Below are 12491 nucleotides of genomic sequence, written 5' to 3' on the forward strand. Positions count from 1 at the left end.
GAAAGATGATATCTGTTGCATAAGAGTGGCACTAGTAGAGCCACTATGAGGATGGAAATCAGGTTTGTTTTTAATACACTCTGCAATGGTCATAAGCATTAGTTACCTGCAAGACTGGAAGTGGTGAATTGATGTTAGTCAAGAATGCCTTCAAGGTGACAGAGATGCCATTATCAACACCTAACTGAGTTTGAACAATGTCATATAAGAGAGTTACAAGGATTTGGATTTACCTTCTTTGATAATGCAGAAAGACTAGCCACTGTACATGTTTGGTGGCAGCAGTGGTCACAAGAATACATGATCGCAAGAAGATGGAGTTCTGTACAGTTTGAAAGGTGGCTGCACTGAGCCACAGCGCCAAAGATTGCGCCAGAGAGTATTGTTCCGCCGCCTCCACTGGCAGTGCTTATTGAGACGTAGCGGCAGGCAGTTCTTACCGATAAGTTGTGGTGGACACTGCATGTCGTGAAGTCAGAGTGAGATGTGGTAGCGGAGAGTGTTGTTCCATGTTTTATGCAGTGGTTTGATGGGAGAGATAGCAGATGTTGTTCTAATGGAGATATTGTAATGGTCAGAGTGCATTTCGTCAATATATGGAGGTATTTTCTTTTATTCTTTTATTCTTTCAGTGACCTGAATAATGTGTCATTACAGGTTCAGTCAACAAAGCATCTGGCGTGTGTTCTTGTATTAGAGTGTAATTTTGGTTTTCTTGCACAATTATAGTATTTCTAATTTTCTTTTATCACGTCAGTATAAATGGTATTTAAAATTTCTTGTCTTGTTGAAGAAGAACCGTGCCAGATGTGCGTTGAGTCACACTACCACACACAGAACAACTACACTTGTGCTTTGTTGGCTTCGTAGATTTTATAGTTGCTGGGGACTTAATGAATTAATTGTATTAACTGAAATTTTCATTTCATTCTTTGTTGTTGTTTTATGCAGTCAGATTGCGTACTAAAACTACTCAGGGCCAGCCGTTTACGAGACTTGCGTAATCGGACAGACAGCTACTAAAAATATTTTCATTAATATTTAAATAAGCCCCCATGCAAGTTACATTGCAATACTGAGAGGGAAAACCATCATGTTTGGTGTACAGTTCTGGTGCACAGTACTGCCTAAGCAGCAGCAACTTGGGCAGGGGTTGCACCACAGTGAAACAACAAATTGTTACAAACTGGTTTCTTCTATGACAGCTCCGAACCAGATGCACTGCAGCATGCACTCCACTGACTCCAGTCCACTGCCATTTATGACTTCAGTGGTGTCAAGCAGTAGTTCACTGGAGGGCAGGGTGGAGGTCTGTTGAGTTTTGTGATGAAACCCGGTTCTGCCTCGGTGCCACTGATGGCCGTGTGTTGGTTAAAAGGAGGCCGGTTGAGGGCCTGCACCCAACCAGTCTGCATGCTAGACACACTGGGCCTACACCGGAAGTTACGGTTATGACAGCAGGAGCCCTCACGTCAGTTACAGACCAATCTCCATAGTCCCAGCTTTTTCTAAAATACTGGAATGTGTAATTTACCAATAGCTATCTGTTTATTTTGAAAAATTAGGAATAATTAGTGCATCTCAATATGGTTTTAGGAAAAAGTTGTCTACTGTGGTTGCTATAGACTTTGTAGTCAAATACTTACATCAAGTGTTTGAGGATAAGGGCTATGCTCAACTCACATTTTGTGATCCAAGCAAAGCTTTTGACTATGTAAAGCATAAGCCACTCCTAGAAAAACTGGAATTCTATGGCATTAGACATAACAGCCTTAAATTAATAAAATCATATCTTCAGAATCGTAAGCAAGTTGTTTGTGTAGGGAAAGATATGTCGAGTATAGAACAAGTCAAGGTAGGTGTTCCGCAGGGATCTGTGCTGGGCCCCTTTTTGTTCCTGATAATGATAAATGATCTGCCATCATTTATCAAGTCCACCACTGTGTTGTATGTAGGTGATACAACATTTCTTCATGCTAGTGATGATTTCAATAGCCTTAAAACTTGTGCAGCAAAGACAATTGACCAAGCATCCTATTGGTTCAAGGCAAATGGATTCCTGCTGAATGAAAACAAAACACAGCAGATGGTTTGTATTCTTAGAGACAAGCTTCTGTCAGATGACCCAAGTTATGTCAAATTTTTGGGGGTATACATAGATGACAAATTATCTTGGGGTCAACATGTACAATACATTAGTGGTAAGTTGTCAAGAGTTATTTACCTGTTAAGGTGACTTATGGATTGTGTTCCTAAAAAATATGCTAGAACATCCTATTTTTCATTCTTTCAAAGTATAACAACATATGGAATTATTTTGTGGGGGAACTCTAGCTGTGTACATGACACATTAATACTGCAAAAAAAGCTATTAGGATAATTACAGGTTCTGCATATAAGGCACACTGTAAACGATTGTTCTGTGAACAGAAAATCCTGACTGTTATAAACTTGTACATATACTATGTTCTAATTTATATGAAGAAGAAATTACCAGAAACAAAAACCAGAGAAAATGTACATACCCACAATACAAGAAGGAATAGGTGCCTCTATATTCCTTACCACAGATTGTCAAAGTCACTCAACAGCTATGAAATCATGGGGTACAAATTATTTAATAATCTTCCTCAATCTGTTCAAGAATTACCTGAACAATTATTCAAACAAACAATTCATGAATGGCTAGTCCTCCACCAATTCTATGATATAAGAGAATTTATCAACTGTAATATAATACTACAATGTTAACAACAAAACTGTTGTTTCTTTCAAACTATTAAATGTATTTTAGTATTTATATGGCGTTGTCTATTGCTGTAATGGCCAAATGACAATAAAATTATTATTATTATTATCCCATGCACTCTGAGTGCAGTTCTATGTGTCAGTCTGGTGATTCAACCTGTTGTGCTGTTTACCAACAAATAACACTCACCCACATACTACTGTTGTAACCCAACATGCCCTGTAGTGTGTCAACATCTCCAATTTAGCAAAATACAGGGTGGTCGGAAATTCCAATTACAAACTTCTAGGACATGTAGAGGCTAGTGAGTACATAACATTTTTAATAGGAACCCATGTCCAGAAACAAATCGTTTCTGTTCTACGACAGTTTCAATGCAGATGATTATCTCATCCACACCCACGTCAGAAATATACTTAGGGGTGACCCAGTACAATTGTTGCAATCCATTTGAAAAGAATACTGACTCATTCCGTTATTACTTATGCATTTGTATTACAACTTATGCCTTATGGTTTACATTAGTCAACTACAACAAAAACCCAGCATCTAAGGCGCCAGCCGCAACGTTCCGACGGCTCGAAGTGGCAACCACCAACATTGTTACACACATTGTACCTCCAAAGCATGTTCTGGTACACTCTCTCCATCGAATCTGGTGTCTCTTCAGTGTCTTGTGCAGTGGCCAGAACTCATGCCAGCAGATCTTCGTCTGTCTCTACAGGTGTCTCATAAATTGGGCTCTTCATACGACCCCACAAGAAGTAGTCCATAGGGGTTAAATCCGGTGATTGTGGTGGCCATGCAGTTGGACCACCATGGCCTATCCATCTTTCACCATACTGACTGTTGAGATGCCTCCGGATAGCCAGTGAAATGTGAGGTGGTGCTCCATTGTGCTGAAACCATATTTCCTGATGGACATTCAGCAGTACAGCTTCCAAGAACGGGTCCATTATGTGTTGTAGGAAGACTAAGTATGCAGGATCTGTGAGCTTGGTTGGAAGGAGGTATGGTCCAGTCACATGACCGTCCAGAATACCTGCCCACACGTTAATTCCAAATCTGTCTTTAAATCCCTGAACATGCGTGGCACGAGGGTTTTCGTCAGCCCAGACATGCCTATTTTGAGCATTCAGAACACAATCCCTTGTGAAGAGAACTCATTGTGGAAACCGGGGTGGGTCAATGGAACGGTGAAGGAACCATGTTCAGAAGGCGACACGTTGTGAAAAGTCTGCTGGACCCATAGCGTGTACCCTTTGTAAGTGGTACGGATGTAATTGTTGCTCATGCAGGACGTCCAAGACGGTACTGTGACTAACAGCCATTGCACACGCAATTGTTTGCGAACTCATTGACAGGCTACACAGTGTTTCAAAAATGACTGGTATATTTGAAACAGCAATAAAAACTAAACGAGCAGTGGTAGAAATACACCGTTTGTTGCAATATGCTTGGGACAACAGTACATTTTCAGGCAGACAAACTTTCGAAATTACAGTAGTTACAATTTTCAACAACAGATGGCGCTGCAGTCTGGGAAACTCTATAGTACGATATTTTCCACATATCCACCATGCGTAGCAATAATATGGCGTAGTCTCTGAATGAAATTACCCGAAACCTTTGACAACGTGTCTGGCGGAATGGCTTCACATGCAGATGAGATGTACTGCTTCAGCTGTTCAATTGTTTCTGGATTCTGGCGGTACACCTGGTCTTTCAAGTGTCCCCACAGAAAGAAGTCACAGGGGTTCATGTCTGGCGAATAGGGAGGCCAATCCACGCCGCCTCCTGTATGTTTTGGATAGCCCAAAGGAATCACACGATCATCGAAATATTCATTCAGGAAATTAAAGACGTCGGCCATGCGATGTGGCCGGGCACCATCTTGCATAAACCACGAGGTGTTCGCAGTGTCATCTAAGGCAGTTTGTACCGCCACAAATTCACGAAGAATGTCCAGATAGCATGATGCAGTAATCGTTTCGGATCTGAAAAATGGGCCAATGATTCCTTTGGAAGAAATGGCGGCCCAGACCAGTACTTTTTGAGGATGCAGGGACGATGGGACTGCAACATGGGGCTTTTCGGTTCCCCATATGCGCCAGTTCTGTTTATTGACGAAGCCGTCCAGGTAAAAATAAGCTTCGTCAGTAAACCAAATGCTGCGCACATGCATATCGCCGTCATCAATCCTGTGCACTATATCGTTAGCGAATGTCTCTCGTGCAGCAATTGTAGCGGCGCTGAGGGGTTGCCGCGTTTGAATTTTGTACGGATAGAGGTGTAAACTCTGGCGCATGAGACGATACGTGGACGTTGGCGTCATTTGGACCGCAGCTGCAACACGGCGAACGGAAACCCGAGGCCGCTGTTGGATCGCCTGCTGCACTAGCTGCACGTTGCTTTCTGTGGTTGCCGTATGCGGTCACCCTACCTTTCCAGCACGTTCATCCGCCACTTTCCTAGTCCATTGAAATTTTTCAAACAGATCCTTTATTGTATCACTTTTCGGTCCTTTGGTTTCATTAAACCTCCGTTGAAAACTTCGTCTTGTTGCAACAACACTGTGTTCTAGGTGGTGGAATTCCAACACCAGAAAAATCCTCTGTTCTAAGGAATAAACCATGTTGTCCACAGCACACTTGCACGTTGTGAACAGCACCCGCTTACAGCAGAAAGACGATGTACAGAATGGTGCACCCACAGACTGTGTTGTCTTCTATATCTTTCACATCACTTGCAGCGCCATCTGTTGTTGAAAATTGTAACTACTGTAATTTCGAAAGTTTGTCAGCCTGAAAATGTACTGTTGTCCCAAGCATATTGCAACAAACGGTGTATTTCTATCGCTGCTCGTTTAGTTTTTATTGTCGTTTCAAATATACCAGTCATTTTTGAAACACCCTGTATCTTCAATGTGATGCAGTACACCTTCTTCAAATTCTGGAGTGTGGTGTTGCCATGGAGCACCATAGTCCTGGCTCCTCACACTGAAGGTACCCGTTGCTCGTAGCCGTTGTGTAACTTGGACAAACAGTTTGTTTGATGGAGTGACGGTGTGGAAAATGTTCTTGATACAGCCTACTAACAGCTCTTCTGTTACCTCCAGCTTTGCCATACGCAAGGAGCACGTCTGTGTATTCTGCAAAGGTGTCCTGCACCATGTATCGTCTATCGGTGATGCACAGGTATTGACTCTGTCTCACAGCAAAGTGGACAATAAGTGACATCTGGATATCGTTTGACATCTGTCTACCCTGTCACATACCAGGACAGGCAACTCTTGAGACGTTTCTGTTGCCCTAGGCAGACATTGACGATGTACACATCTGAATTGAAACTGTCGTAGAACAGAAACGATAAGATTCGGGACATTGGTTCCTTTTCAAAATGTTCTGTATTCACTACCCTCTACAAGCCCTAGTTTGTAATGGGAATTTCCTACCACCCTGTATACGGGACATCAGACAATTACTCCATCGTCATCTACAAGCACCATTAACTGTCCCTTCACTGACTGACTAAGTGCAACAAGCATGGAAATTCACCCCACTACCTGACATCTGACAACACAATGTGTGCACCTTCGCACACTTGCATTCAACATACCTGCTAGTTACACAGGTTATTTTGTACCAGTATTTCACATTTTCAATGGAATATCTCGCACATACATTAACCTATGACCTTTGCAATATTAATCACTTAAATATGTTACCTAGACAGATGTATTTCCAAAATTTAGTTACTTTCCATTAATTATTTTTAGTGTTGCAATTTTTTTCTGTCAGTGTATATATTCCTCCTGCCGAAACATTATGTGGATTCCTCTCCTCCTCCTCCTCCTCCTCCTCCTCCTTTCACTCACTCACTCACTCACTCACTCACTCACTCATTCTCCCTCTCTCCCTTCTTTTTCTTTTTTTTTCAGCTTTATGCTTCAAATTAGATAGGAGGGTATACTGCATGAGCTGGAATGACTGGGAAAGAATATGTTGCAAGCAGTAAGTTTTATTGACAGCTGTTATACACTGGAAGACTGAGCTCGGCGTCTACTGGCGGCGCCTGCCGTGCTGTCCCCTTCTCTTGGCGGCAGCACCACGGCGGCGGCTGCTGCTGCTGCTGCTGAAGCTGACCAAGCTGACAGTACGGTTGCCCAGCGGCTGTAGCGGCCTCCGGTTCGAGATCAACAGGCTGCCGTCCTCCGTCTTCAGGGTGCGGAAGGCAGCCACCTGTCGGCATCAGAACGCAACCGGTATGCTGTGGCCCCAGTGAGTCAACAACAGTTCCTGTACACCTCGGTATCAAACTTAACATTGTACAACACTCATTTTAATGAAGAAAGCAATCCCATATTTTAATGAAAAACACAATCCGTCAAATCATCTATAGGGCATGTATAATAACAAATATAAAAGAAAGCTAATAAAATGTAATTAAATTAAGTCAGGTGATGTGGATGCAATTAGATTAGGAAATGAGACAGTAGAAGTAGTCAACAAGTTTTGCTATTTGGACAGTATAATGTAATAGACTGAGATTTACTTATTGTAGTATATGATACATCTGGTAACTAAATGTAATGATATGTTACAACTTTCATTGTGTTGTTTTACATTTAGACTTGTGTTTATTTCCACCTTTTGTGTCATAAAATGGTAGTTGTAGTACTTCATCGACAAAAATTACTATAGAAAGCCTGCTTACAAAGTTTAAAGAACTGGCTTGAAATAATGATTCTAGGAGTATACCACAACCCCCTACTTATTGCTACTGTAGGTTTTGTGAAGCCAAGATTAGATTAATTACAGCATGCATGCAGTCATTTAAACAATCATTCATTCCAAATGCCATACATGAATGTAATGACAGAAAACACTAAGAACTGGTACAGTGGAACATATCCTCTGCCATGCACTTTATAATGGTTTGCAGAGTAAAGAGAAAGCTGTAGATACAGTTTTAAATTTCATGTATGCACATTTTCATTCTGTAAAAACAACAGTTTCTAATCGAGACAGATGATGATTCACTCATGTAACACTGTTTTGTAACATTAATGGACAGAAAGTTCAATAAAAACGCTGAGTATAGTCGTGACTAATTACTGAAATTGTTAACAGTTCAGTAGATAATGATCTTTAACAGGGGTAGTTGGATACACCAAATAATTTAACTTATGCAGCATCTGTAAGTGGCAGTAATTAAAATAATTAACCACATTAACTTCTACTCCAACTACCTGAGGTACATAGTGGGGGTTCCTGCAATATGTGCATTACATAGGACTTCCAAAAAGAGGTATTGTGAGATATAAGTGAAGGTAATAGAAAACTGGTGAGTCACATTGGTAGTTAACAATATGGCTAGCTTTGTAATGGATTCACACCTTTCCCAGTATGGAAACCATAAGCAACACTTTTACCTATTCAACTAGCACACAGAAATAAAATGGGATAAACGACAATCTGTACACATTTGTAAACATCTCAATCTTTCTAAACTGTAGGGCCCCACAAGGAACAGTGTTGGGTCCGCTATTTATCATACTCTGCTTAAATGATACTGCAGTGACTTTAAAGACAGTTAAAAACACCATAATGTTCACAGATGACACAAACACACTACACACGGGTACCAACTCAAATTTAGCAGACATGACTGAGATGCTGTCTGAAAATGCCTACAATTGGTTGACAGCTAACAGTTTCAGTCTTAAAGTCACAAAGAATCTAGCAAATTCTATCAAGGAATAATGACCTGTTGACAACAGAAGTATAGACTGATGGTCACACAGTAAATGACACATCACTCAAGCGACCTTAGTGTGTTGTACACTGCACAGGCTATTTCGGTTCTCTCACCCGGTACTATATTCAGGTGTTTCTCTTAAGAATCGTCAGGCGCATTTTCTTTGGTGTTTCAGCAGATAATAGCAAAACAGATACTTCTTGTCACATGTCTCGTATGACACCCGTTGTCAACGTATAGCATTGGCTTGTCTTCCATTACAAACAGAATAATTTTTAAATCGCAATTTTATGTGCCCATTAGATAGAGCGCTCCCAAATTATCATAGTCCAATATTCATGATATGGGCAAATAGAGGCGATAAAATGCAAAGAATAAACAGCAATTCAGTAGCGCTGCGTGCATGGTGGTAGCAGTCAGCGCACACCAGAGCACTGCTGGGGTACTGCCTATCCTTCATGTTTTACTGTCGCTGCTAATACCTATCAATATCATAAATATTGCACCAGGCTAATTTGGAAGAGCTCTATCGAATGGGCACGTAAAATTCTGATTTAAAAATCATTTTGTTTGCAACAGTAAACAAGTTCACGCTTTCCATGAGTTCTGGGCTTCATATGAAAGTCGTAATGAGCACTATTTGTTTGGGGAGGACTCCAGCTACAGAATGCAAATATGAAAAACACCAGATAAAATGTCCCTAATGATTTTTAGGAGAGAGACTATACGGTGTTTTTCATATTTGCATTCTGTAGCTGGAGCATGTCCCAAATAAATAGTGTGTGTGTGTGTGTGTGTGTGTGTGTGTGTGTGTGTGTGTGTGTCTGTCTGTCTATATACAGGGTGGTCCACTTATCGTGACCGGGCCAAATATCTCACGAAATAAGCATCAAACGAAAAAACTACAAAGAACGGAACTCGTCTAGCTTGAAGGGGCAAACCAGATGGCACTATGGTTGGCCCGCTAGATGGCGCTACCATAGGTCAAACGGATATCAACTGCGTTGTTTTAAAATAGGAACCCCCATCTTTTTATTACATATTCGTGTAGTACGTAAAGAAATATGAATATTTTAGTTGGACCACTATTTACGTTTTGTGATAGATGGCGCTGTAATAGTCACAAACTTATAAGTACGTGGTATCACGTAACATTCCGTCAGTGCGGACGGTATTTGCTTCGTGATACGTTACCCGTGTTAAAATGGACCGTTTACCAATTGCGGAAAAGATCGATATCGTATTGATGTATGGCTATTGTGATCAAAATGCTCAACGGGCGTGTGCTATGTATGCTGCTCGGTATCCTGGACGACATCATACAAGTGTTCAGACCGTTCGCCGGATAGTTACGTTATTTAAGGAAACAGAAAGTGCTCAGCCACATGTGAAACGTCAACTACGACCTGCAACAGATGATGATGCCCAAGTAGGTGTTTTAGCTGCTGTCGCGGCTAATCCGCACATCAGTAGCAAACAAATTGCGTGAGAATCGGGAATCTTAAAAACGGCGGTGTTGAGAATGCTAGATCAACATCGATTGCACCCGTACCATGTTTCTATGCACGAGGAATTGCATGGTGACGACTTTGAACATCGTGTACAGCTCTGCCTCAGGCCACAAGAGAAATTACGGGACAATGACAGATTTTTTGCACGCGTTCTATTCAGCGACGAAGCGTCATTCACCATCAGCGGTAACGTAATCCGGCATAATATGCACTATTAGGCAACGGAAAATCCACGATGGTAGCGACAAGTGGAACATCAGCGACCTTGGCAGGTTAATGGATGGTGCGGCATTATGGGAGGAAGGATAATTTTATCGATGGCAATCTAAATGGTGCAATGTATGCTGATTTCCTACGTAATGTTTTACCGATGTTACTACAAGATGTTTCACTGGATGACAGAATGGCGATGTATTTCCAACATGATGGATGTCTGGCACATAGCTCACGTGCACCTGAAGCGGTACTGAGTAGCATATTTCATGACAGGTGAATTGGTCGTCGAAGCGCCATACCATGGCTCGCACGTTCACCGGATATGACGTCCCCGGATTTCTTTCTGTGGGGAAAGTTGAAGGATATTTGCTATCGTGATCCACCGACAACGCCTGACAACATGCTCAGCACATTGTCAATGCATGTGCGAACATTACGAAAGACGAACCACTCGCTGTTGAGAGGAATCTCGTTACACATATTGCCAAATGCATTGAGGTTGATGGACATCATTTTGAGCATTTATTGCATTAATGTGGTATTTACAGGTAATCACGCTGTAACAGCATGCATTCTCAGGAATGATAAGTTCACAAAGGAACATGTATCACATTGGAACAACCAAAATAAAATGTTCAAACGTACCCTACATTCTGTATTTTAATTTAAAAAACCTACCTGTTACCAACTGTTCGTCTAAAATAGTGAGCCATATGTTTGTGACTATTACAGCATCATCTACCACAAAGCGAAAAAAATGGTCCAACTGAAACATTCATATTTCTTTACATACTACACGAATATGTAATAAAAATGGGGGTTCCTATTTAAAAAACGCAGTTTATATCCGTTTGTGTGCATAAATATATATACATCTTTAATAAACAAGGTAGAGCACCCGAAAAAGAAGCGGGACACAAAATGAAACTTCATGTATAGAGAGGGTATGTGGTGTTAATGCAGTGATTGCAAAAACAAGTCAAATTGGGAAACAGTGTGGCAGTATGAGCCCACTTATCACTGTGTAGTTGCTTCCCCCCCCCCCCCCCCCCTCTGGCCTGCATGCATGCACTAATTCACTGATTCCTAACCTCATACAGATACTTCTAAAAATCTATGCTTGTGAATTTTTAAAAAACTATGAAAATAATTGTAGAATTTCAAATGAAAAACGTGGGGTACATGCAATACATTATTCAGCGCACACTCCACTGCAGAGTAAAAATCTCATTCTGGAATACATTATTCGTACATGAATAGTTCACCAATGTACTATAACAATTTGATGTGCTCCACACTTTTTAATATTTTCATGGTTTTTATTCTACATATATTTTTATAGCGCCTACAAATTCACAAGCACAAATTTTCAGGACTATCTGTATGGGGTTAGGAATACGTATGGGCCTAGGAGAAATTATTTTATACTTTTTAGTCAATTTTAAAAATGTGTAATACTAAGAATTTTTTATGTAGATATTATTATTTTAAGTCCACTGCACTATTGCAGTTACATAATTGGCTGCAGATAGGAGGACATATTAGACAGTTTCCTGCATATATCTATGATTGTTTCATCTGGTCCGTTGCTGCATTTATAAAATATAGAATGAAAACAAAAGAAAACTTACAGAAAAATGAGCAGACTTGGGTAGTAATAATTTAATACTATCAATAAATATTTATGAAGATGTCACCTGCAAATAATGGTACCCATTCGATGACACATGGAGAACATGATACGTGATATGCTTAATTCGTAATATTGGATAGTTCCACGACAAAACCGAGAAGTGGCAGCTCATCTCTAATTTTGTATTCTCGTTGATGACAGCTTCGATAAGATGTGCTCGTATAAACAGTGGTAGCTGCCAAATTTTGGCTACCAGTAGTAGCATCCGTGCCAGAAAACTGCCCTTATGGATGATACTGGGAATCTGAGGATAACTGTGACTCAAATAAAGATTCTGAATATATTCCTGAGGGTGCAACGCGTCAGAAGTTATTGCTAATCACGGAAGCAGTGTTGAACTGTGTCACTTACCACAGATTACTTGAATTTAAGTGACAGAGTGATGGCAGAAATGTTACAGCCCATCCTTAACATTGTGTACATGCTGTAGTAAGATGCTAGCTAAACTTTATTTTATATTGTGCAGAATCGCAGATTAATTTTTGGGGTTGTAATACTTTATTGTTGCAAATGTCGGTAGTGCAGATATTAGTATCATAAAGTGCAACAATTCGAACCTTTT

At 40.7% G+C, this 12491-nt stretch overlaps 1 protein-coding gene across 1 annotated transcript in view; it reads right to left on the minus strand.

Moving 5' to 3' along the window:
- Positions 1–6749: 6749 nt before the first annotated feature.
- The window catches only part of LOC126109809 (carbonic anhydrase 1-like), a 117735-nt gene continuing 111993 nt past the window's right edge, over positions 6750–12491 (minus strand). Inside the window, exon 7 of the mRNA XM_049914869.1 lies at positions 6750–6990. Coding sequence (XP_049770826.1) covers positions 6811–6990 — 180 coding nt within the window. The 3' untranslated portion in view covers positions 6750–6810. The remainder of the gene's footprint in view (positions 6991–12491) is intronic.

The sequence above is a fragment of the Schistocerca cancellata genome, chromosome 12, assembly GCF_023864275.1.
Source record: "Schistocerca cancellata isolate TAMUIC-IGC-003103 chromosome 12, iqSchCanc2.1, whole genome shotgun sequence".
Taxonomy (NCBI): domain Eukaryota; kingdom Metazoa; phylum Arthropoda; class Insecta; order Orthoptera; family Acrididae; genus Schistocerca; species Schistocerca cancellata.